The sequence below is a fragment of the Uloborus diversus genome, chromosome 8, assembly GCF_026930045.1.
Source record: "Uloborus diversus isolate 005 chromosome 8, Udiv.v.3.1, whole genome shotgun sequence".
NCBI lineage: Eukaryota > Metazoa > Arthropoda > Arachnida > Araneae > Uloboridae > Uloborus > Uloborus diversus.
In genome coordinates, this window is record NC_072738.1 from 47286866 (window position 1) to 47311677 (window position 24812).

The window sequence follows — 24812 nt, forward strand, 5'->3', positions numbered from 1 at the left end:
TTTATAATAGATTTGCTGACTAAAAAGTGTTCGATATTTCTGTCGAAACATATTTGACAATTATTAGAATTTTGAGACTGAAAAAGCTGGAAAAATATATGTTTTATAACGATTATTTCTTTTAATAAATAAAAAAACGAGCATTTGGGCGCCCCAAAGCTGAGAAAAAGAATACCAATCAATACATTCCACACATTTTCAAGGGAGTCTTAGAACTCTTTTGAACTCTTCACGCGGAACCTCTACATGCACTTTCAGAAACAAATGTTGCTTCGCTTTACGGTATTTACTTGTATTTCCACTTCTTCCAGACTAATGCCAACCTTTTAAAAGGATTTAAAGACGAGTATTTTGACTTTAGACAGAAATATGGAGAAGATTACGTCTCGAGCTTTCTGTAAAGGCCTTTTAATCCTGCGAATTTCAGATAGAGAAAAGATGACATTGAATTCCATTTCCAAAAAAGGGTTCTTATTTTTCAAATTGAAAGATAAGAGTGGGATGTATTAAACTGCCTTATAAAATATTATTTATTTCAGTTTGTATGAAAATACTTCTCATTTTTCTGTAGAATAGTGTATACTCTTCAATCAGTTTAATTTCTTCATTTATTTTTAACCGAGTAAAAGTAAACATTTAATCAACCGATGTTGCAAATGATTACGTAACTGTTCTTGTCTCACAGATTTCAAATGTTTGAAAGTTTCTAAAAAAACGTAACCATAGGTTTGATTAGTTGCTTGATATTACTTAAAATATGCTTTCTTCAAATACTTTTACTCAATGGTATCTAGCGTAAGCTAGGCAGGAGTGTGCACAGGAGGGGGGGGGGAGAGAAGGGACACCCGGGCCCGAGCCTGTAGGGGGCCCAAGTTTTGCGAAATATATGTAGAGACGTAGAGGTAAACAATATGGGGTGTGGGGCGTGAAAATCATTTGTGACGGGCACCAAAATTTCTTTGCACGCTCATGAAGCTTAGTAGTAGTTATAGTAACCTATTTACAATGAAAAGAAATCCTTGCAAACGTTGATAATGAATAAATATTAATCTATGGAAAAAGTTGTAAAACATGCTAGAGTGAAATATCTTTTGGAACGAAAGTTAACTTTCGCTTTTCAACAACATCCAAGTTCTTGTTACTTTAATCTATCAAGCACGATAAAATGCAACTATCTTTGACTGAAACTTTTGTTAGACTATTTGAATAATAATACAATATCATTTTTCTTTTGAAACTCAAATATCAACTATTATTGCAAAGTGAAGTGCAAGTTTTAAAATACGAACAATTACCCAAAATGAAAACAATACATTCAGGGTTTCTCATTGCCCTGTAATACAAAACGGTAGTTTTGGCAACATGCCTTGCCATCATTCTTCGAGTTGAACCGAACCATTGCTTCGGTCACTCGTCTGGTATGTGCTAATTCTATTTTAGCTACCAGTTTGTATGGCACTCTTGGCTTCCTTAAGAGGTTTTCAACCATCTCCAGCTCAGTCACTTTCCTATGCCGGGCTGATGAGTGCTAATAAGCACGAAACTGCAGTCTTCGGTTGAAAATGACTGAGCTGGCGGTGTCTTTCTGCTTTAGCCCTGGCTAATGGGCGGTAATTACTGAATATATCGAAGTAATACATTATTTAGTATCAATGAATGTATGAGAACGTATACAATCATAGAAGAAATTTCTAAAAATTTCTTACTACTCAAAATGGAATTTGTGATTGCTTTGTTGTTACATATGGTTTTATACACATTGAATATTTTCTTCTTTATTAGAAACTATATAACTACAGAATGTGCACAAAATACACGTAAAAAACTTTTCTAATGCGTTTCATATATTAGCATTTCTTTAATTGCAATTAAATTGAGTTGACACTATTGGGATTATCCCATTTCAATTAAGGAAAAACCACTCAAATAGCCTAATGAGAAGTTAATGATGAATAAAAGAAAAAGAAAACGGTGCGAATTGAAACTTTGTTTTTTTAAGCCAGTTAAAATGGATAGACAGCTAGTTATACCAACGAAATATGATGTATAAAAACTATGCGAAATCTATTCTACCTTTCAGTTCAGCTTTTCTTTAAAATTTAGACAGATCTCTTTTCGTGCGCCTATAGAAAAACTGAAGTTTTTTAAACTTAAAACAGGAGTAGTGCGGTCTCTTACTGCTAATTCCCCGTACGTCTTATTTTACAACTGGAAATCATTTATTTTAATCTAAATACTCTCCTAATTTACTTTTTTTATTAACATTAATTACTTCTTTCTTTTAATGCTACTCTTTCCACATTTAGAAAGAACAATAAACTCTTTTTTTCACACTTTTTCTGTTTCGGTTTTAATTAAACCGATACAAAAGTTACTTTTGTTCTAGTTGACTTTCCAAAAATTAAATAAATAAGTAAATAAATGCACATGCAATTGAAACCAACAGTTTGAAGATCAACATAATCAGCTCTTACTTGATTTCCCGCCATTGTATTTTTTCTCTGCCGTTTTTTACTAATATGTTTTAACTGAAACACGTATTTTATCTCGTTATCAATCAAAATCAAAATTAAAATCTGAAGGGGAAGTCTTTTAAGCCCCTTTTAGAAAAGGTGCATGCTGCATATGAGACAGTGAGAAGGAAAGGGATGTAAGTAAGTATGTTTTCAGTAAACCGTGTTTAAAGATAAGGTCCTAGGTAGGTTTTCATTGAAAAGTTTTTTAAATCATGCAGTATATCAGAAAATATTATCAGGTCTACTAGTACAGTATTATGCCCCAAGACAGAGGAGAGGAGCACCTACCGTTTGTACTGGTCATCTCCAACTTTTTAATTTTGCTACTTACATCCCTTTGCTTCTTACTGCCTCATATATTTATTACTTTCTAGAACATTGGCGTTTTCTACGTACTTAACTAAACAAAATATATAAATAGAGTTCAACTCAGCGTTTGCGTGTCTCCTCATAAAAAAAGTACTGAATGTATTAAGTATCTCTAAATTATGGCACTTGTTTAACTACGAAGCCGAAGTTATGTTAATATAGACAATAAATAAAAATCAAATAAAGCTTATTAAATGTTTCACTATAAAAGAGAAAATGGACTTTTTACAAAGGTGTTTCCTTCGCCTAATTTGAAATAATGCATGACAATCAAACAAAAGCAAACTATACAAACTTTTAGTAGTTTGTTAGGCTTTTAAGAAAATAGCCCAGTCAATGAAGGTTTCGTGTCGCAACTAATTTAGGGAAAGCTAAATTTTTGCAGGTTGTTAGTACATAAAGTATACGCTAAAAAAATACAAAGTTCCGACCCGCACCCCTCTTGCTTTTTCCCCCACCCCCTCCGAAACATTGTCGGAACAGTACTATGATTATACTCTTTTCGTGTTGCAACTACTTAAGAGAAAGCTGAATTTTGGCAGGATGTTAGTACATAATGTATTCTTTAAAAAAGTACAAAGTGGCAACCCCCACCACTCTTTCTCCCCCTCCCCCCTCCGAAACACTGCAAGAACAGTACTATGATTGTACGCTTTTCGTGTCGCAACTAATTAAGAGAAAGCTGAATTTTGACAGGATGTTAGTACGCAATGTATTCTTTAAAAAATACAAAGTCCCGAGCCCCACCACTCTTTCTACCCCTCTCCCCCACCCTCATCCCCTACGAAACACTGTAAGAACAGTACTATGATTGCACGCTTTTCGTGTCCTAACTAATTAAGGGAAAGATGAATTTTGGCAGGATGTTAGTGCCTAATGTATTCTTTAAAAAAGTACAAAGTCCCGATCTCCACCCCTCTTGCTTTCCTCCACCCCCCCCCCGAAACATTGCAAGAGCAGTACTATGATTATGCGCTTTTCGTGTCGCAACTAATTTGGGGAAAGTGGATGTTTTTCAAGATGTTAGTACAGAAAGTATACATTAAAATAAGACAAAGTCCCCCCCCTCTTTCTCCCCCCCCCCTTCCCCACCTCTTCCGAAGCATTGCAAGAGCAATACTATGATTATACGCTTTTCGTGTCCCAACTAAATTGGGGAAAGCTGTTTATTTTTTTTTTCAAGATGTTAGTATACAAAGTATACACTAGAAAAAACACAAAGTCCCTACCCCTATTGCTTCTCCCCCCCCCCCGCTCCGTCCGAAACATTGCAAGAGCAGTATTATGATTATACGCTTACAGCTCGAAAACCAATGATGATACTGGAGTATTCCTTTTATCTCACTTCTTACAATATTATAAACTCAACCTATATATTGGTGCCCAACCTACTGCCCACGAGCCACATCCGGCCCATGAAACTGATCAGTGTGAACCGTTGTTTTGCGTAATGTTACAACTCGAGGACTAGGTTGCAACTGGTTTCTGAAAAACAGGTTGCATTCAACAACTACAATTTTTTTTATAAGGGGTCATCTAACAGTTTGTTGGCTTGGTCTGAAATATTATTACAATGCATTCCACTACAGTATTCACACATAGACGTACAATCGAATTCAGTTTTACGACAGCTACAGTTTGTAACACAATGTTCTACAGTTTCAAGATATGAGTAGGAGAATTTCACTAATAGCAGAGTTAATTGTCAAGATCTTAGGAATCAGTCTGTTGCTTGAAATGTATTTCCAAACCCGTTCTTCTGCTGGAAACTTAAAACCTAACCAAGTTTGAATAAAAGTTTGTGAAAAGCAAGTAATCGCAAAAATGTCCCTAAAGTCCACTTTTGAGTTATCAAAACTTCCATCAACTTCAGACGTCACTCGTCAACATCTTTTAAAAGTTTCCAACAGAGTTTTTAGGGTCAACACCAGATTCAAATTTGGTTAGGTTTTAAATCTCCCCCAGAAGAGTGGGGTTGGCATTACACTTCATGCAACAGACTTATTCCTATGTTCATGAAGATTACCTCTGCTTCAAGTGAAATTCTCCGATTAATATCTTGCAATTGAAAACATTATGCGTTTCAAACTGTATCTGTCGTAAAGCCAGGTTCGATTGCACGTCTATGTGTGGACACTGTAGTGGAATGCACTGTAACAATATTTCGGACCAAACCAACGAAATATTAGAAGATGGCCCCTTATATATGACTTAAAAATAATAACCAAAAGAAATATTAAACGTTAAAAATATTCGCTGCGAGAAAATCTCAGTTCAAATAAACTGTTCCTGATTTATGTCAAGCTTAAATAGTTAACCAAGCATTAACATTATTTTGTACACTATCGCCGACACAAACGAATTATAAACTTTTGTAACAAATAATTACATTATGGTAGTAAAAACTTTAAGTGAACGTCATTACATTGTTGATCCATTTGAAGAAAATGATTATTATCACATTATTATCTATAAATTTTGTTGAAACATTTCTTTCCAAGACGTAATGATAAAAAGCTATTAATTTATTGAAGTTACTTTTTGGTTTTGTTGTGAGTTTTCTGCATATGATTAAGTTGGTGAAACTGAGCTATCTACATAAAAAGTGTATGTTTTAGAATTTGTGAATAACTGTGCTCCCCAACAATGTTTTCAGAAACCAATTTCTAAATATTTGGCTAACAATTTGTAACATTGTCATTAATCGTGCTCTTCGAGTTGTAACATTTCACAAAACAACTTATCACACGGATCAGCTTCGCGGGTCGGATACAGCACCTGGGCCGTAGGTTGGGCACCACTGGTTAATAATATTGTTAGGAGTGAAATAAAAAAAGGAACATTCCGGTAACATCATAAATTTTCAAGCTGTACGCGTATAATCATAGTACTGAACTAATCAGTGTGCAATGTTTCGGAGGGAGGGGGGGGGGGGAGCAGCGAGAGAGGTCGGGCTCGAGACTGTCAAGGTTTTAGTGTACATTTTATGTACTAACATCGTGCAAAAATTCAGCTTTATCTTAATTAGTTGTGAAAAGAAAAGCGTATAATCATAGTACTGCTTTTGATGGTCTAAGTGTTTCGGAGAGGGTGGGGAGGAAAGCAAGAGAGGTAGGGGTCGGGACTTTGTTTTTTTTAGTGTTTTCTTTATTTACTAACGTCCTGCCAAAATTCAGCTTTCTGTTAATTAGTTGCGACACGAAAAGAGTATAATCATAGTACTGCTCTTGCAGTGTTTCGGAGCAGGTGGGGGGAGGGGGGGCAAGAGGTGGGGGGTCGGAAATTTGTGTTTTTTTAGTGTTTACTTTATATACTAACATCCTGCTAAAATTCTGCTTTCCCCTAATTAGTTGCGACACGAAAAGCGTATAATCATAGTACTGCTCTTTCAATGTTTCGCAGGGGGGGGGGGAAGCAAGAGGGGTGGGGGTCGGAACTTTGTATTTTTTTAGTGTATACTTTATTTGCTAACATCCTGCAAAAATTCAGCTTTCCCTAAATTAGTTGCGACAAAGCCTATTTTTTTACCTTCATTGACTGGGCTAAAAGTCAGTCACATGTATTGTAATTCCAGTCAACTATATGAAGCATGTGTTCCTATAACCTTTTTTAAGCAATTTTTTTTGGTATTCTCGTCACTAATTTCGCCATTCAATAAAATGTACAAAACGAATTGCAATCCATTAAATTATAACTGCAGTTTAGTTGCAATAAGAAGCAAACATTATATTCGTCTTTTTTTCATAATTCAATTTCTGAAATCTTTTGTGTATGTGAAAAAAATACATAAAAACAAAAGAAAAAATGAACATTATTTTTATTCCTGTCATCTGTGTAAATTTTTAAAACTGCTATACACATGCTTGATAGTATTAACTGCACACACACACACACACACACACACACACACACACACACACACACACACACACAAAAACACACACGCTCGCACATATACATTTGCTACGGAATCCCAAAAACATAACGAACTTCTAATAACGGCCGCAGAAGAATGTGATGATTGGATGAAAGGTAAAAATCATCACGTCCTGCCTCCTTAACAAGGTGACATTCTCAGAATTATTGACCGTAAGAACGTCGATAAATTCCTGGGCACACTAATTAAGGAATTCGATCACACGATATTTGCTTTTCCCATTTATCTCCCCTCATCTGTAATTTTACACTTGATCTTGGGCTTGGACTGCTACCTTGTGGACCTAGAATAATGAATATCTATGTAATGGTCGAATTTTCGTTTTAACTTGCTTCATTTGCTACACGAGTTAAGCACTGTGTCTTTGATGTGAGAATTTAATGTTATAATTTCGGGAAAAAAGCATCTTTATTGACAAAAAAAAAAAAAAAAAAAAAACTGCCGAAATTGTAATTTAACCACTAAAGGGCCAATGCACCGTCCCGTGCGGGACAATCCGAATCGATAATTATACCAACATTTTGTTATCGTTCTTAATATTTCAATTAAACATGATGCACATTTTTTAATCTTTAAATTTAATACAAAGATACTCCTACCACAGTATTAGTTTTATTAAATAACTTCGTTACTTAAAATTTAATTTATTTGCATGCGTCACGTGCAGGACACTCAAAGTCAACCTCTTGTTGTTTGCTGTATGCATTACATAATATTTTTGCTCTAGTAATATAACAATGATGAATCAACTTATAGATTTTAAAAGCTAAGGCTCCAACGTTTCGGAAACATATCTCATTTGTTGAGAAATACCAATTTAAACTGTTGAAAAAAATGTGTATACGGTCATTCCAATGAGAACAGTCATTTTGTATCGCATGTGACGGTTCCTATCTATACTAGTAATATAAAGCTGTAGAGTATACTTATCTATACTAGTAATATAAAGCTGAACGCGCTAATCTCAGGAACTACTGGTTCGAATAAAAAAATTCTTTTTGTGTTGAATAGTCCATTCATTGAGGAAGGCTTATAGGCTATGTAACATAATGCTATGACTAATAGGAGTGGATCAGTAATAAATTATGATATGAAAATGGGAAAATTTATATCTATACATATATAAATGAATGTTGGTAATTTTGTGGGCTTGTGGGTGTGTTCCCTAAGATTTCAGAAACTACCTGGCAGATTTGGCTGAAACTTTCACCTTTTGTTCTTTTTGGTACTGCGGAAGGTTTATAGACCAGTTCGAAAAAAAACCCGATTGAAAGTTCCTTTTTTATTCAAATTTATGTCTCAATTTTTGCATAAATGCCCCAGTATGGGTCTGAAAAAATACTTGCACATATTTAAATTATGTGTCCATCGAAAGAGCTAATTTTTCTGCGGAAGATGCATCTGTTAGAATGTTCTAAGTTGTATAAGAAACGAGTTATGAGCTTTATTGTTCCATGTGTGACGACTTTCATCAACCCAATTCATTATTTAGTGTATCATTTCAACTCCCAGTTAATAGCTAGAATTGTTGTATTGTTGAATATTTTTGCGTTTCGTCTGACTGTCCGAGGCTTTTCTCAAGTAAAATCTTGAAATAACGTTTTTCCACAAGACGGCTAATAATAACTGGATTCGGCTGATCATTTTCCATTTAAACGGAACATTAATGTAATTGATGATTTTTTTTATTATTATTCATGCTGATCGGACACTTACTCATTATCCAATCAACCAGCAGAAAGATCGCCAAAATGTTTGCAGAAAGATTTCAGTAGCTGATGCATTTGGCAGTTTTTTCAACTGTCGCTGCTATTGAAGCCAAAGACTACGTAATAATGTTTCTCAGCTTTCACCATGTAAACAAAATATCGCCATTTAAAGAATCTTAAAAAAAACTTATATACTGTGTAAAATAATCAAGCAACTAAACTAGGCAAATCCATAAACAGCACGAAAATTTCCATTAATTTTTCTTTTTGCACAATTTCAAGCAATCACCAAATTTTACTACTTGTTTTGGAAAACATTTCGGATGAAACTGTTTAGTGCCATTTTATGGTGACCAAAAGTATCTCAGCATCTGGCGACAATATCTCTGTAACAAAAATTAATAAGATATTGTTTTACAAAGTAAGGAAATAAATGTGAGCATTATCGAAGGTATCCCAAAACGATTCCCGCAAATTTGGTAAAATCGCACAAAGAGCCCACAATGATTGAAATTCCCCAAAATAACTAAAGCAAGTATAAGGGGATTACGGACGGCTACATTTTTTAAACACTTCGTACTTCAATAGCCATCATAATGAGAAGGTTTTAGACTCCATGTTAAAAAAAAGTATTAACAGATAATTTTTTTTAAACATGTGAAAATTAATTTCATATTTTGCAAATCAAGTAACGATTGTTTCTTATAATTATTACTGACCCAGGAAACTTCGGGTATTTTTGCTAGTTATAATATAAAATGTTTGGAACGTAGAATATACGTAACCACGATGGCTCGACCTGAAAGCGCGCTAATCTCAGAAACTACTGGTCCGAAGTGAAAAATCCTTTTTGTGTTGAATAGTCTATTTATTAAGAAAGGCTATAGGCTATTTTTTAAAAAATCAGATTGACCAAAATTTTTATAAAACAGATTTTTGAATGCGTTTTTTTTTCGATGTTCAGTTACATAATTTGATCTTGTAGGATTTTTCTATTGGGTTTTGTTTTCCTTATTTCTTCAACGTTTGTTTTTATTCTTATAGTTGAAAATAGTTACTTTTATAAGTAAATAATTTGATTTTTCGTATTATTCAATTGCGATTGTTCTTTATAACTTTTTTTATTATAGCATCGTTTATTTGGCGATACACTTTAAATTGCAGGGGAAAAACTGCTTCACTCGCCACGGGAGCGCGGTTGCTTGGCGCGTTAAGTGATGAACTTTGTAGTTGAAGGATTATTTTGAGTTTTAAAGCTACTGTTAATCTTTTTATGTGTTTTGGATAATAGTTTTAAATTCCATAGAGACTTTAATAGGTCTTTTGAAAAGGTGTGTGCGCATTTAAGTTGGAGAAAAATAATTATTTCACATCAGAAAGGGTGCGAATTTTTTTTTCCTCAACGAACTTTTTTTAACTTCTTAGCACGGACATCGCCGTGCGGGTACTGCTAGTATTTCATAAAAAAGAAATAATTTTCAATGGAAATGACGAAGTTTTTTGCTCAAGAAGTCACACATACGTTTGTAATTTCTTAAGCAACACAAGTTTGTTTCATATTCTTTTAAATCATTATTTTTTGAATAAAAGTATGAAGCGTCACGTGCGGGACAAAATGATCGTTTTTCGTGATTTGTTTTACTTAGTCTATGGGAGAATACACATTTTACATTTTGATTTTTCTATATTTGTTTAATTTTAGGCATAAAAATACAAAATGACTGTACTATTGCATAATTAAGTTTGATTATTGCATATTACGAGTACATTAATACAATTTCTCCTATATTGACAAACATAAAAGAGCATAAAACCATAAAACAAAAGAGCATACAAACATAACAAAAAAAAAAAAAAAAAAGGTTTAAATCGCATCATCGAGATTATTAAAAAATAGTGAATAAAAAACCTTCAAAGGTAAATGACATAATACCTATCTAGGAAATCAATAATGTATTCTTTTTCAAAAAAAAATCCTACAAAGAGGGGAAATGTTATATATTTAATACAGGTGAAAAAAGACGCATTGCTGTTTTTTTTTTTCTTCAAAAAAGCTTCTATACCATATTCCCCACAGTCTTTCTTTTATTACCAGGCTGAAACCACTATTTCCCCATAAGAGCGTCGCGTTACATGCTGTAAAGAGACAAAAGGCTTCAAAACTGAAATGTAATTTAGAAGTGGCAGCGGTTTTTATTTTTAGTTTTGAGAAAGGAAAAGACTCGCAAAAACATCTTAGTGCTCCAGGGAGTCGCTTCGGCCATGTTTATGCAAACTACTATAAAAATATTCTCCTGCTGGGTAAATTTTTCTTTAAGATGAGCACATTTTTAATGCTTCTCCTTTGAACCCATACTTAAAAAAAGAAAAAAAAAGCATTTTACCCGTAACATGTAAGGATATATGTATTTCCAAAAGCACATGAATTTCAGCATGATATGAATTTTATCAAAATATGCTACTTAAGTGTAAACATTTTCGGAAAATTTATTGAAAATCTTTCGGTGCATCAGACAGTTACTTCTATAGCACATGTAAAGGGAGTAGATAGAAAATAATTTCGTAGCAAATGAATTTGCTCCTATGTGTCCTAAAATGGAGTGACTTTAAAAAAATGAGAAGAACATATGCATAACTGATTGTGTGTATACATGAGTATCCTTTCAATGGAAATTTATATTATCAGTTACGGAAGTAGATGCTTTGGTATTCGGAGATTCGAAATGGGGAAGAAAAAAAAATATGTTTTTCGTCAAAGCTATTTCGAACAAAGTTTGTTTGTAGCAAATCTGTTTAAGTGCCGGATCGATGTCTTTTTGAACTGTTCAAAATTGAACTAAATACTGTTTAAATCAAAAAGTGAAATGTGGAAATGAGGTGTGTTTGCTAAGATTTCTAGAACAAAAAAAAAGTCTGTTATAATTGAACTATTCACTCAAAAGTTATTATCGGGGAGAGGACAGACAAGCCACACAAGAGACAGACAGACCAGCAGTCGCCCTTTTCCAAAAGCTAAAGACAACCCTTTACACTTTTTGTTACTTAAACATTTATTTGATTATTTCCTTTGATTTCGACCTTTAGTTTTCGATTTTTGCCACACTTTGGGATGCATTAAGCCTTCTATTATGCTTTTTTTCTTTCTCTTACTTAGACAGAAAAAGTATTCTAAAAATGATACGCCCGGTTTCGGACCTTTCTAGATAGAGAAAACAAAGGTGGAATAAGTACTACAGTAAGGTAACTATAAATATGGTAAAATTGCCTTTTTCACTTTGGTGAAAAATTTTGTTCAAAGAAGGACATAATTTTTTCTACTTAAATAAAGTTTAGAAATATTAGTTAAAAATACTTAAATAATCATGTCTTCATTAAAGATTTAAAAAATATATATTAATTTGTTAAGTGAAAACTGAACTGTAGATACTAAGTTATAGTATTTATCCCACGAAATGTTTTCATCTACTCGAATAGTTATTTACATCTAAAAATATCTGCTTAGTTCCTAAGTTCTTATAACTATACATACTTTTTAAAACATAAAGAAACTTTAAAAATATAAGCAATATTTTTACTATCAATACTGCGAAACATTTTTTTATATAATTACGTCTCTCATTTTTCAAGCTCTTTTTAGTAAATGATTTCCATATTCATAGAAAAGTTTTTGATGTTAAACAGCTTTCATTTTTTTTTCGTCATTGTAAAGAAAGTAGACATTTTGTTTCAATAGAAAATTTGTATTCCAAACTCGCCTTTTAGATAAATTGTTTCTAGTCACGAAGTCAGTGATTTTGGATTCGAGATTTTTCTTTTGCTTTCACTTAAACAGCAGCTGCAGAAAAAAAGCAAACCTTTTCCGATCTTCGAAGCATTTCTTTTTACCCATTGCGAATGATATATGTATCCTTTGAATTTAAATTAAACTTTCAAATACCTTCTTTCATATTTTTAAAAGAAACGTCTCTTTTGCGTCATAAACAAGTTTACGCCTCTCGAATGTTAATAAAAATAAGCTTTTTTTTAAAAGCTTGTTTGATGCTTGTTCTTCAAACATTTCGCTTAATTATATGTTCTATGAAAGCTGGCATAACTGAGTTAAAAGGAATCAAACGAAACTATCGTGTAAGTTTTTATAATATTGTCAATTTTCCATAGGTGTTCGCAACTAAATAGCTATTTATAAGTACGAAAATAGTCACTTTTTTGAATTTAAAAATGATGAAAGTTTTCTTTGTTTGTTTTTTAAATAAACTTCTACGTGATCCACAAATATTTCACCGAAGTCCCATTAGAAAATGCATAATAAGTCGGTATGTTCTCATTACTGTTTTAGGTGAATTTTTTGTGTTGCATTCTATCCATGATAAAATGTATATCAAACTAAAGGAACCATGCATGATAATGAATTTTATGTTCATCTTTCCATATTGAGAAAACAACTTACTCTGGAACCTCTAAGTTCGAGCAAATATATTATTTTAATATCCTAAAAAGCGTTTTCTTGAACATGTTTTTATTTTTTTTCGATACCATTAGAAATATGATCCAGCATTGAGTTGTTCTTTTCCTTTTAGCTGTTTCTGGTCTCTATTAAACAGGATTTTATACTAAATCAGTAGCATTCTAACTAATTATAAATTAATTTGAGACTACGGGGATCCACCCTGTTCTTGTTTTGCTTGCCACCCACAGTTCGCCTCCAGCGGAGGCTCAACGCCAGATGATTTTAATGCTTTTGATTGATGATGTCCACTGGAAATTCTCAGGACTAGACGTCCAACCTTTTATATCCAGCTCCTTAAAGTATAGAAGAGTGTGACAGAGCTGAATGTCCTTTCTTAGATGTCTAATATCCAACGTACGAGTATTGAGCTGGTAGACATTGCCAGCCTGACGAAGATAGGGTTACAGACACACAGACAGGCACATAGGCACAGGCAGAGACAGAAGCGCACATGCGTTAGTAGTATAGGTTGCTGTCCAAACCACAGAGCAGAATATATTTTAAGCTTTTCCTAAAATAAACTAGGGTCTGTTGGGGTAAAAGGAAATATGAGGTAAAGGGAAATAAACCCTATGTGTGTAATAACCCACTTTTGGTAATTTTTGAAATTGAACTACTCGTGAGGAAAGACTAGTAGCATATGGAAGATATTTTGAGAGTTCTGTGCATTTCCAATCAACTGCGCAGGTGTTATCATTGTTTGAAGACAACACTGAAAAATGTTCTTTTCAGAGTTATAAATATTGCATTTTCCCCTCCAGCAGTCGCTGAAAAAGCAAACTAACTGGTTTTAACTTGTTTTATATTATCATTTACCATGCTGAAGGTTATTTAAAACATTTATTCATGAATTTCATCTTCCCTGCTATTTTTGATATGGAGTTTAGATGTTCCCATTTACTCCGTATATTTTGTACTCAGGGAAAAATGGAAGCAGGTAAAATCTTTATTCTTAACATGTTTTTTGGAAGTTTAAATTTTGATGAAGTTACACATTTGTGTTTATTTTACGTAAATTCATCGCATATTTTGCTTTTGCCTATTTTTATTTCCAAATAATTACAGATTTTATTTGAGAGATGTGGCAGAATCGCATGGCGCCTGCGGGTCACAGATTGAGTACTGTTGGTGCACATATTCTTAAGCATCTAAACTGATTGTAAATATTGTGATTGTTCATTGGGATAATAATGGGTAATTTCTTTTGCCCCCTACTCTATGAGTAAAAAGGAAACTCACTGTGACAAAAGAAAACATTATTTATTCACTAAACAATATTCATAGAGTCAACGTTTTTTAATACCTAGCTACTCTCAGAGACTGTAGTCGTGATCACAATGCATACAAGTTTATATATTTGTTCATCCAAAAGAAAAAAAAAAAAGTCTGAAGAAACATTTTTTTTTAATTTCTATCCCATTTGACCCTATAAAAGGAAACATCTTTACATGTACACTATTTTATACCTAGTTACTTTCAGAGATTGTAGTCGCGAACACTATGCACGAAGTTTTACATCTTTGTTCATCCATATGAAAGGGAAGAATTCAAAATTGAAACATCGCAGTTTTGTCTCTGTTTAGGCAAATTGACCCTATACGATGTAACATCCTTACTTGTTCAACATTTTCATAGCACCTACTCTCAGCGACTGTAGTTGTGAACACATTGCACAAAGATTTATATATTTGTCCATCCGTATGAAAGGTAAGGATCTAAAGTTAAACATCCAAATTCTGTTTCTTTTTGCAGCAATTGACCCTATCTTAATCTATAAAAATCTTCTGTGCGGACGTTAGTCACCATAAGGCTTTTAAACGGCTGGACCGATTTTGATCAAATTTTTTGTGTGTAATTAAGTTGTGGCAAGCATGGTTTCGAAGCGCGATGGATCGAATCGGAAACGTTTTTGTTAATTAATTAATTTAAACATTGGATGGTTATATCTCCCAAATGATTAATATTTATTTTAATCTATTATTGAGCGAGAACGGAAATAAATATTTAACCCGTTGCCAAAGGACAATAAGAAAGCCAGCTCAGTTTTTTGCAATGAAATGTCCTACTGTGATATGTCAATATTGAGAATAAATAAAACCTAGAGGGAGCGATTGAAGCCTTCATTTCTCTTGAAAGCAACGTTTTTAGGTCCCGAGATACATTTTAAGTAAAGTACTGGAATGCTCACGCAAAACGTGTGTTCTGTCGTCGTAGTTGAACCATGTGACCGGATCGGTGCTTTAGGTCTTCCTAGCCAAATGAACAAAAAGTACCGCACCTAGCAACATTTGTTTCTCGGCTCAAATCCATCCGAGTTTAGGCACCAATGACAAGAATACTTTAAAGATTATCAAACTAATCAGTACATTACGAAAAGAAAAGACGATGGAATTTGAAGACGAAACAAATTTTATTTTCGTCCAGATAAATTACAACAGGGTAGTTCTGTACACAAAAGATCAGTGCAGTGGAAGATCTTTATCTTTGGTGGAAAGAACAAATTAGGCAATATATGAAATTTTAAAAGCTTTCGTTCAAAAGATCGGATTGCTAATCGGTCGAAGTTGGTTTCGCTCACTGATCGGCTGGAATACAGTAACGTGGTGGTTTGGCGACTTTGGCTATAAACAATGGTGTTGCGTGATCATTTGTTTACATTTTAAAGCTACTGTTAATGTAATTTATTGTATTTTTTGCTTATTTAGCGATATATTTCAAATTGCTAAGAATTGCGTTTCGTTTTTTTAGTCATTTTAGTTGAAGAATGTGTTTATTTTACATCGGGAGGGGGGAGGGAGGGAATAGTATGATTTTGCTTTTTGGAGAGAACTGTTTTTACCTTTATCATTTTTTTAAAACGATATCCTTTCCATTGTTTTATGCTTTTTCAAATGGGGAGTGTTGCAGCGGGATTTCCCGTTTGTTCTAGATGAGTAGTCAGTTTTTTACACTTAAAATCTGAGGACGCGTTTTATCTTTTGAGTAGGGCTGAAGGAACAAACCATCAAGTACGGGAGAAAAAATAGTTAATAAAACAACTGCTCAGTGGGTATTAGATAAATCAAGTTGTAATAAATATACGCATTCTGACACCAAGCAGCGTAAAATTTTTTCTTTTTACTTATTTTTTTCAACAAAACGGCTCAAACACTTGATGGTTCATTGAAATTTTTTAACTTTTCAATTTACCAAGTTTGAACAGAACAACGTCTGTCGGGTCCTCTAGTTTAATGTAATATTCTTACTTGTACAACTTTTTCGTACCTACCCAATTTTTAGAGACTGCAGTCGCGAACACAATGCGACAGGATTTGTATCTTTGTTCATCCAATAAACAAAAAAAAAGGAAAGGATTTGGGAAGGGGAGGGGGAATCTAAAGTTGAAATATTAAAATTATGTTTCTTTCTACCCCGATTGACACCGTGCAATGCAACATTTTTACTTGTAATACATTTTCAAAAACGTCTTGTTATAAAATTGATAAAATCACATTTCTTATCTTTTAAACATTAATTTTATGTCTACTTGACTGCTTCTCTTTAGAGAAAAAAAAGCAAAGACGCAATTTAGATCAGTGCTAGATAACTTATATTTTTTTATTAAACGAAACATTTTGGCTAAACTTACAATGGGGTTTCTGGGGCATTTCTTTAAAACTCATAAAATTTGTTTCGAATAATATAGGAAACATTATTGGCGCATGACATATTTTCCTATTTGGATTAGCCTATTTTAGGTGTGGTATTTGAAGTTAGTTTTTAGTAAATTTTGATCAAGCTAGTTTATTGCAGGTTGGTCAATTTGAAAGTCAGAAGATTCAAATACCAAATACAATTTGATAGCAATAAATTGTTTCCGCTGCGTATCTTATTAAACATTAAAAACCAAAGTGATAAAACATTTCTCTGCTTTTCGAATTTATAATGAATTTTAGAGTAGAAGTATAAAACAAAGCGTCGTCATGTTTTAAAAATTCAGAAACATGCTAGCGCTGACTTTTTTTTAAATTTCACCTTTAGAAATATCGTGCTTTTTTATTGAGAAAACAAATATTTATTTTTATATCGTTAACCCAATTATGTGATTTCTATTTAATTTGAAAGAAAATGTCTTTCAAAAGGAAAGTATGAGCATTAAAATACGTTTCAATGCACTTTGAATAAATATTCTCGAAATAATTTGTGCACGCATGCATAAAATGCTTGTTTGAACATTAATGTTAGGACTCTTCTTTGACTTTTAGTGCAATTAAAAAAAATAACCTTCAAACCATTCAGATGCTGTCTTCTTCAATTAATTTTGCGTTTGTTCTGTTTTAAGTGAAATATATTAAATGTACAAGGCATATATGATGTTTCGGTAGTTCCAAAAAATAAATAAATAAATAAATAAATAAATAAATAAATAAAACGCAGAATTATTTAAACTATTAATGCAATATTTAATCATACTGAATTTTACTTTATTATTTACGCTGCATGTTTATTAATACACTGCTCGACATTGGAAATGCAACACCGAGAAGGAGTGGTCAGAAAGTGATGAAATTAGGAAAAAAAGACAGAGACAGCAAGGAATAATAAAAATGGTCTTAATTTCAAAATGATAGGCAGAATACAAAGCGAGAATGGCGTCGGTTCAGTAGAATGTAGGACCACCGCGGACAGCGATACACGAAGAAACACGTCTAGGCATAGAGTCAATAAGGGTGCGGATGGTGTCCAGAAGGATGGCTCTCCATTCCCTTGCAACCTTTTGCCACAGTTCGTCTTCTGAACGAGGCAGGGACATAGACTGCAAACGGCGTCCAATCACATCCCACACATGTTCGATTGGTGACAGGTCAGGAGAGTATGGTGGCCAGGGAAGCATCTATGTTCCTTGGAGAGCATGGTGGTAGTGCGGGCGTTATCCTGCTGAAAAATTGCATTAGGTAGCCCTTGAAGGTAAGGGATTGCCACCAGCCATTAGATTATCCAAGTATCGTTGGGCCGTGATAGTGCCCTGAATACGAACTAGTGGTAATATGGAATTGTACGCAATTGCGCCCCAAACCATTATGCCACGTTGTCGTGCGGTGGGACGTTCTACAAATACTGCCGAATTAGATCTGTCTCCACGTCGACGCCACACACGTATGCGGCGACTACCACTGGATAAACAGTGGTACACTCCGGATTCATCTGAGAACACAACATTTCGCCATCTGAGATGACTACATTCTGTCATCCACGTCGCTCTAGTCCGGCACCATACTAAACGTTGCTGTGTATATTGTGGGGTTAATGGCAGTCTTAGCGGACGCCGTGATTGCAGACCACGTGCGACCAAACGACGAGAAATGGTTCTGGGTGACACGGAAACATTCAGGGTATCTTGCACCTGCTGCAGAATCCAGGAACAAGTGACTATGGATCTGCTGCAGGTTGTCGGTAGATGCGTCGATACACGCCTTCTGACGTCACTCTGGCTACCCCTGCACCCCTCAATCTTGCCACATTTCGTAGTTCCAACCATCTTCGGCACAGCCGATGCACCGTGCTCGCATCCATGTGGGTATCAGCTACGATTAAACGTACGGACCAACCTCCCCTTCTCACCCCGATCACCCTACCCCTCGTAAAATCGTCTATCTGCTGGAAGTGCCTTCGTTGACGGCGACCTGCCATTCTCTCGTGTTACACGTATCCTCCAAGACAAAAACAAAATTTCCTCGATAATTCTCCAGTCAGAAATAACGACACGAATATTGCCCATTCTGCAAGTTCCGTCCCTTATATCTTACTTTACGTGCGTCGGAGAGCTGTGCATTTCACATCATTTACATAACTCAGAGATGTACGTCTACTCTAAAATTTGCATAAATTTCTGAACAGTCTTTCTTGGTGTTGCATTTTCAATGTCAAGCAGTTTATTAATAATATAACTATTTGTTGTGGAGAATAAACCAACTGTCAGATTATTACTAAATTTAGTCTATTTAAGAAATTTGTCCACGAAATAGTCAACTTTTCAGTGCAAACACAATCAATGTGTTTGTTTCTATGCGTTTACGTTTTTCATGTATTTTCATGTACAATGTGTCTGTTTCGATGTCAATTGTCATAATGGTCTCCACCCGACCATCTCCGATTTGGTTGACATTTCACAGGGATGCACACATGTCTTTGAAACTAACCTATGAACATTTTCAGCTTCAGAGATTCAAATGCTGCTGATCTAAGAGTCTCCCAAAAAGTGCTTCCAAATGGCGGATCAGCTATGTGAAACGAATTGTCGTATTTAAACCAAGGTTGCAGAAAATTTTATCACGCTGGAAGTATGAAATTCTTGGAGCTTAAAGTACTTTTGGCTGTTAATATGCTGTAGTATTTGTGAATTTGAGCTTATTAGTTTTCAGTAGGGTTATGCAAACTCTTGGCGAATTTTTGTGGGGAAATTTTTTTCATTATTTTAGGATGTCATAAATTCTGAACGAAGTAATTCAAAAGATCGTACTTTGTAAAGCTATTGTCAAAATATTTGTTTTTGGTGAGTTACTGTTGCAGTTTGGATACATTGATTGATTGTGAAAAATATTGTTATTCCAATTGACCATCAAAATCCTTCACATGAAAAATAACCTGTTTTCAACGCGATGTATCTAACATTTGTCACCTTGAATCATCTTTTCGTTTGTACCAATATAAAGAACTGATTAAGTTCTGTTGAAATAGGTTTTTTTCCGATGTTGTTCTTTCGGATACGGATAAAAAAATTAGCTTCAAATACTATATATATCGTTCACGAGAACAGCTCGTTCTACAGTGTACTACGGATGGCAATTGTAATGGAATTGGGTTTTAGTGAGTTTACAAATGTTACTACTCTGCAATAGTTTCTTAATATTCTTTGAAAAAAGTTAGTTTGGAAATAAAATACGTGTGGCGTGCCGCCCATGTACCAGAGGGACTAGGCTGGTCCCTTAAATGTTTGCCCCTTCAAAAAAATTACTTTGCAGAATAATTTATTAAGAAAAAACGTGAGCAGAAAAACAAGTTTATTAGAAAGCGCTACTTCTTTTACTGCCCCTCCCTCCCTTTCTCCCCTGCGTGCGACGTCTTAAATGGACTTGTCCGAGGGACTAGCTCTTAAGAACCTGTTCCCCAGATCTCATATAGCTTTGTTAGATCCTTGGCGTTCGCTCGAAAGCTTATTTGATTATTTCATGCATTTTTTAAACCAACGGATAAATTTTTGTTTCCGTACCTAGTGTACAGGTTTCTATGTGAGCTTCAGGAAACAACAAATTCACTAGTCAAAGTTATTTTCCTGCGTCCATTGTGGTTTTCTTTTGTAATGGAAGGGGACTCGGTCGAAAAAACAAGTCCCCAACTGGACGTAGTTGAGGAGCATGCGCAACAGCACAGACTGCCCTGGAGCTCGGAAGAGAATTGTGCTGCCTGCTGGACGTTCTCGCAAACCGTTCGTTCGGAGCTTTGATTTGACCAAGAGAAAGCTCAAATAATTTCGCAGAGCAGGCCTACTCCTGACCTAGCAATATCTGCGAAGCTAAAAAATTACAATCGGCATTTTAAGAAAGATTACTTTGAGACTGTTAAATGGCTGACTGCTTGTAAGTCAAGAAAAAAAATATTTTGCTGGCCCTGCGTCCTTTCTGAAAAGGAAAAAGGCGTCTGGAATGCCAATGGATTTTCAGATATGAGCAATTTCCACAAGGCAACGATTCGTCACGAGAAAACCCAAGGACACTACCAAGCCATTACTCAGTTGAAAACTTTTGGTAAAACTCGAATAGATTTTCATCTTAGTGAGCAATGTTGCTCATCAACTTTGAAGCATAACACTGAAGTTAATAATAATAGGGAAGATAAAATATCCATAAATCTTTTTACTTTTGTGTATCGTAATTTACCGTAACCAACTAGTCCCCTAAAAAATATTGATATGCACGCCACTATACTAGAAGCAGAAAACATCTTGTTTCGTGACACAATAAAATTTTGAAGTGTAAAATGTTTTGCACAACTCTGACGTAAAAATTATATTGAATCAGAAAAAAAAAACGTCCACTTTTCTCACAAATTATATTTTTGACCAGGTTTGTTCTTGCTTTTTATAAGCAAATTATTAGTAGGGGAATGTGATATGGTTAAGATGACTGACCTTTTTTAAAACGAACAAATCGAAAATTGGTTTTAAAAATTACAGTACATAAAGAAAGAACATTCTATTTTATGATAAAACTTGCGTCGAAACAGTATTTTTTATTTTTGGCAGTAAATTTACGTCTTAAAAAAACGTGGAAAGATTTCACTTTTTTTTTCATGGGGCAAAGTGAAAATAAAAACATTTTTCCAATAAAATATTTTCTATTCGATTATAAAACATATTTTTTGATCAAAAGAATTAGTAAATAAAAAGTTGAATGAATAAATGAATAATAAAATGAATAAGTCAATGAATAAACGAAGAAAAATAAATGGGCGAGTAACTGAATGAATAAATAAGAAAAAAAAAGTTTATGAATGGTAAATTTATGAATTATTAAATGAAGGAATGTAATTAAATTCATTAATAAATGAAAACGTAAGTGATTTCTATTAAATGATTGAGCGAGTAAATGAAACAAACTAATTCACCTTGCTCCATCGGCTTCGCCCCTCATGTACTTGACTACTGTCTAACCACGGATTGTATGGAAAGGCAAACATTCGGTTTACACGCGGAAATGGAAGCATCTATTAGTTTTCAGGGATGTCAGATTTTGCAGATGTATGTTAGCCTCTAAATTAAGCAGAGTCTCATTCAAATGAGCGGAATACGCGCATAAAATTTTTATTTTTCCCCTCATTCAGATGGAGTCGCCTTAACTGGATGTTTGCCAATTCCATACAATCCGTGGTCAAATAGTAATTGTACAATTTATTTCCTCTGCTTTTAGCTTCACCTATCTTTAAAATACAAATAAGCTTAATATTATATAAATTAATTCTGCATTGAATATTAGGAGGTCTCAGTTAATATGTAAAATGTTAATAACAATAAATTTATCATTTTATAATAACAAAAATAATTTGTGACTTACATCACAATATTACAATATGAATATAATTTTTTAAAAATTGCCTGTATCACTAAATGCTTTAATCTTTGGCGATATTTTTTCCAGGCTGGAATAGACTGCATGTGGTACTATATAATTAAAATTATACCAGATAGGTGAAGCTGAAAGCAGAGGAAATATTTCACCTTTTCACATTGCCCCGCTATTTCACTTAGACCCTTGTTCCCCTACTATTTTTTATTTTATGCTATTTTGAAGTAAAATATACATTAAAATCAATAAATACTCTTAATATTATAATGATTTTATTTGTACTATACCAATACTTATCGAAACTTTTCGTGCTAGTTTTGTTTTTAAGTGTTTCTTCATGCGCAATTTCTGAAATTTTAGACATAGTTACCTGTCGCAATTGTTTTGTTATAGAAAAAATAAAGATAAACGCTTTTAGAATTTGTCATTACTTGAACTTTTCCGCTCAGTCACATCAATGATAATCATTAGGGAAAATTTAGGCTGCAAAGTAATCTCTTCGCCCTACAGTAAGCTCTTAATAGCGATGTAAAGTAAACTTATTTTGATCTCTACCCTCTAAAACTAATCTCTAAATCAGTGCTTCTCAACCTTTTTTACTTTGCGGCACACTTAAGAAATTTCTAGATCAACGGGGCACAATGAACTTAACTTCTCAATGGTAATAAGAAATGTTTTTATCATTCACAGGTAAAAAGACTGGTGGGGGGTGGGGTGGATTTTTTTCATATGAGTAAAACAATCCTAACTAACGTGGTGTATTTAAATTTATTTAAAAAGTAGAAATATTTCGAATGTATTAAGGTTGATAATGAACAACAAAACTATTTATATCAGACTTAACAGAAAATTATGCTCGATACGTTTCAAAGCATTTCTGTCATACATGTCCTTAAGGTGCACACTGCAGTTAAACGAATTATCAAAACATGTTTCAAGAAAGAAGCAAGCGAAAAATTAAAACCAAGCACCACCTGCCTTGAGGAGCGAAGACGTTTGATGTTCGGCTCTATGCTGGAAAGTGCTACACGTTTTCTCAACACAGGCTCTTAAGAGATTTTTTTTTTTTTTTGCGGTTTTTTTTTATAAGTGTGAGGGGTGAGAAGCTGAGTTCGCAAATATATGTAGTTGAAAATGGTAGCAGCAGATCAATAGAAAGACAAGAGATGGTGGGATACTCATTTTTAACCAGCAACCAAAATTCGTCCAGAGGCACTTCGCTCAACTTAAGTTTAAGAGTATGGTCGCTCTTGAGGTCCATAAATTTTTCTCGCGCTTTCAAAGAAAGGTCTTTAACTGATGCATTCGCAGATGAAGAGAATGGATCGCGCCCATTACATTCAGCAGCTTCTATTCCATGCCATTTCCTTCACATACCATGTTGATGGTCCGTTTGAGCATGTCCAATGAGCGACGATCAATTTCTTTCCACAGCTGAATTTTTGATTTGAACCTTTTCCGCTTGTCCATACATGTAATCAAATTCTCTCCTTGTCCTTGCTTTTTCCGATTCAATTCGTTAAGGTGTTCAAAAATGTCAGCCATGTACGCTAGTTTTGCCAGCCGATATTTGTCTTGCAACAAACTGGCGTACTACATTTCGTTTTTTAAAATCAAAAACTGTCGTACCTCGTCCCTCAGTTCAAGAACTCTTAATACCTTACTACGTGAAAGCCAGTGAAACTCTATATGAAGAAGTAGGGAGTGGTAACCTGTCCCCATTTCTTAACAAAGTACGGAGAAAAGGTGAGAATTAAGCGACCTCAATTTTAAGAAATTCACGATTTTCACGACTTCAGCCAAAGCTGACTTCAACTCATCTGGTAAGTTCTTTGTCATGAGAGCTTCACGATGGTGGAACCAGTGTATGGTTTGAACACTTGGGCTACGATTTTTCACTTTCAACTGGAACCCTATGATAGGTCCTGTCATTGCAGCAGCTCCGTCGGCGCAAACACTTGTGCAATTTTGCCACTGGATCCCGTTGCTTTTCAGATATCCATCTGTAACGTGGAATACTTCATCACCGGTTGCGCCTTGAGGAAGTTCTTTGCAGAAAAGATAGCGATCTTTAATGCGTCTCTCATCAACAGTGCGCGCAATGGCTATGAGTTGTGCACAGCTTCCGATGTCTGTTGATTCATCAACTTGAAATGCAAATTTTCCAGCTACTCGTAATTTATCTACCAGTGTTGCTTCTATGTCATCCGAAATGTCATCAATTCGTCTAATGATAGTATCGTCACAAAGTGGTACTCGGACCATCTCCTTCTCTTCTCCTGGTCCTAGCATTCCCCGTACAATTTCTTTGCACGATGGTAAAATAGGTATTTCACCGACAGTGTGTGGATTTTTCATTTTGGCAATTAACCGTGAAACATTACAGCTAACCTCTTGAGCCCTTTCGGAAGGTTTTGCGTTCTCTTTCATGAAGGAACTTTGCTTCGAATTATCTTCCTGCAATCACTTGAAGTAACCGATGTCTTTGCCTAGGTAAGAAGAATGTTTAATCGACAGGTTTGCGAGGGACCATCGCTTCATTTGAAAGTTTCTTCCTGCAAATGAGACACTCAGGTCTTGGTGATTTTATATCTCTGATCCACGAAAAACCGAACGCCACGTATCCTTTCCTGCACTGCCTGCTCGGCGACTTTGCCTTTTTACTTGGAGGTT

At 34.5% G+C, this 24812-nt stretch overlaps 1 protein-coding gene across 1 annotated transcript in view; it reads right to left on the minus strand.

Annotated features, from left to right (window-relative positions):
* The window catches only part of LOC129228348 (zinc finger BED domain-containing protein 5-like), a 44857-nt gene extending 20288 nt beyond the window's left edge, over positions 1–24569 (minus strand). Inside the window, exon 1 of the mRNA XM_054863026.1 lies at positions 24039–24569. Within this exon, the coding sequence (XP_054719001.1) occupies positions 24039–24569 (531 nt within the window). The remainder of the gene's footprint in view (positions 1–24038) is intronic.
* Between the last annotated feature and the right edge of the window lie 243 nt (positions 24570–24812).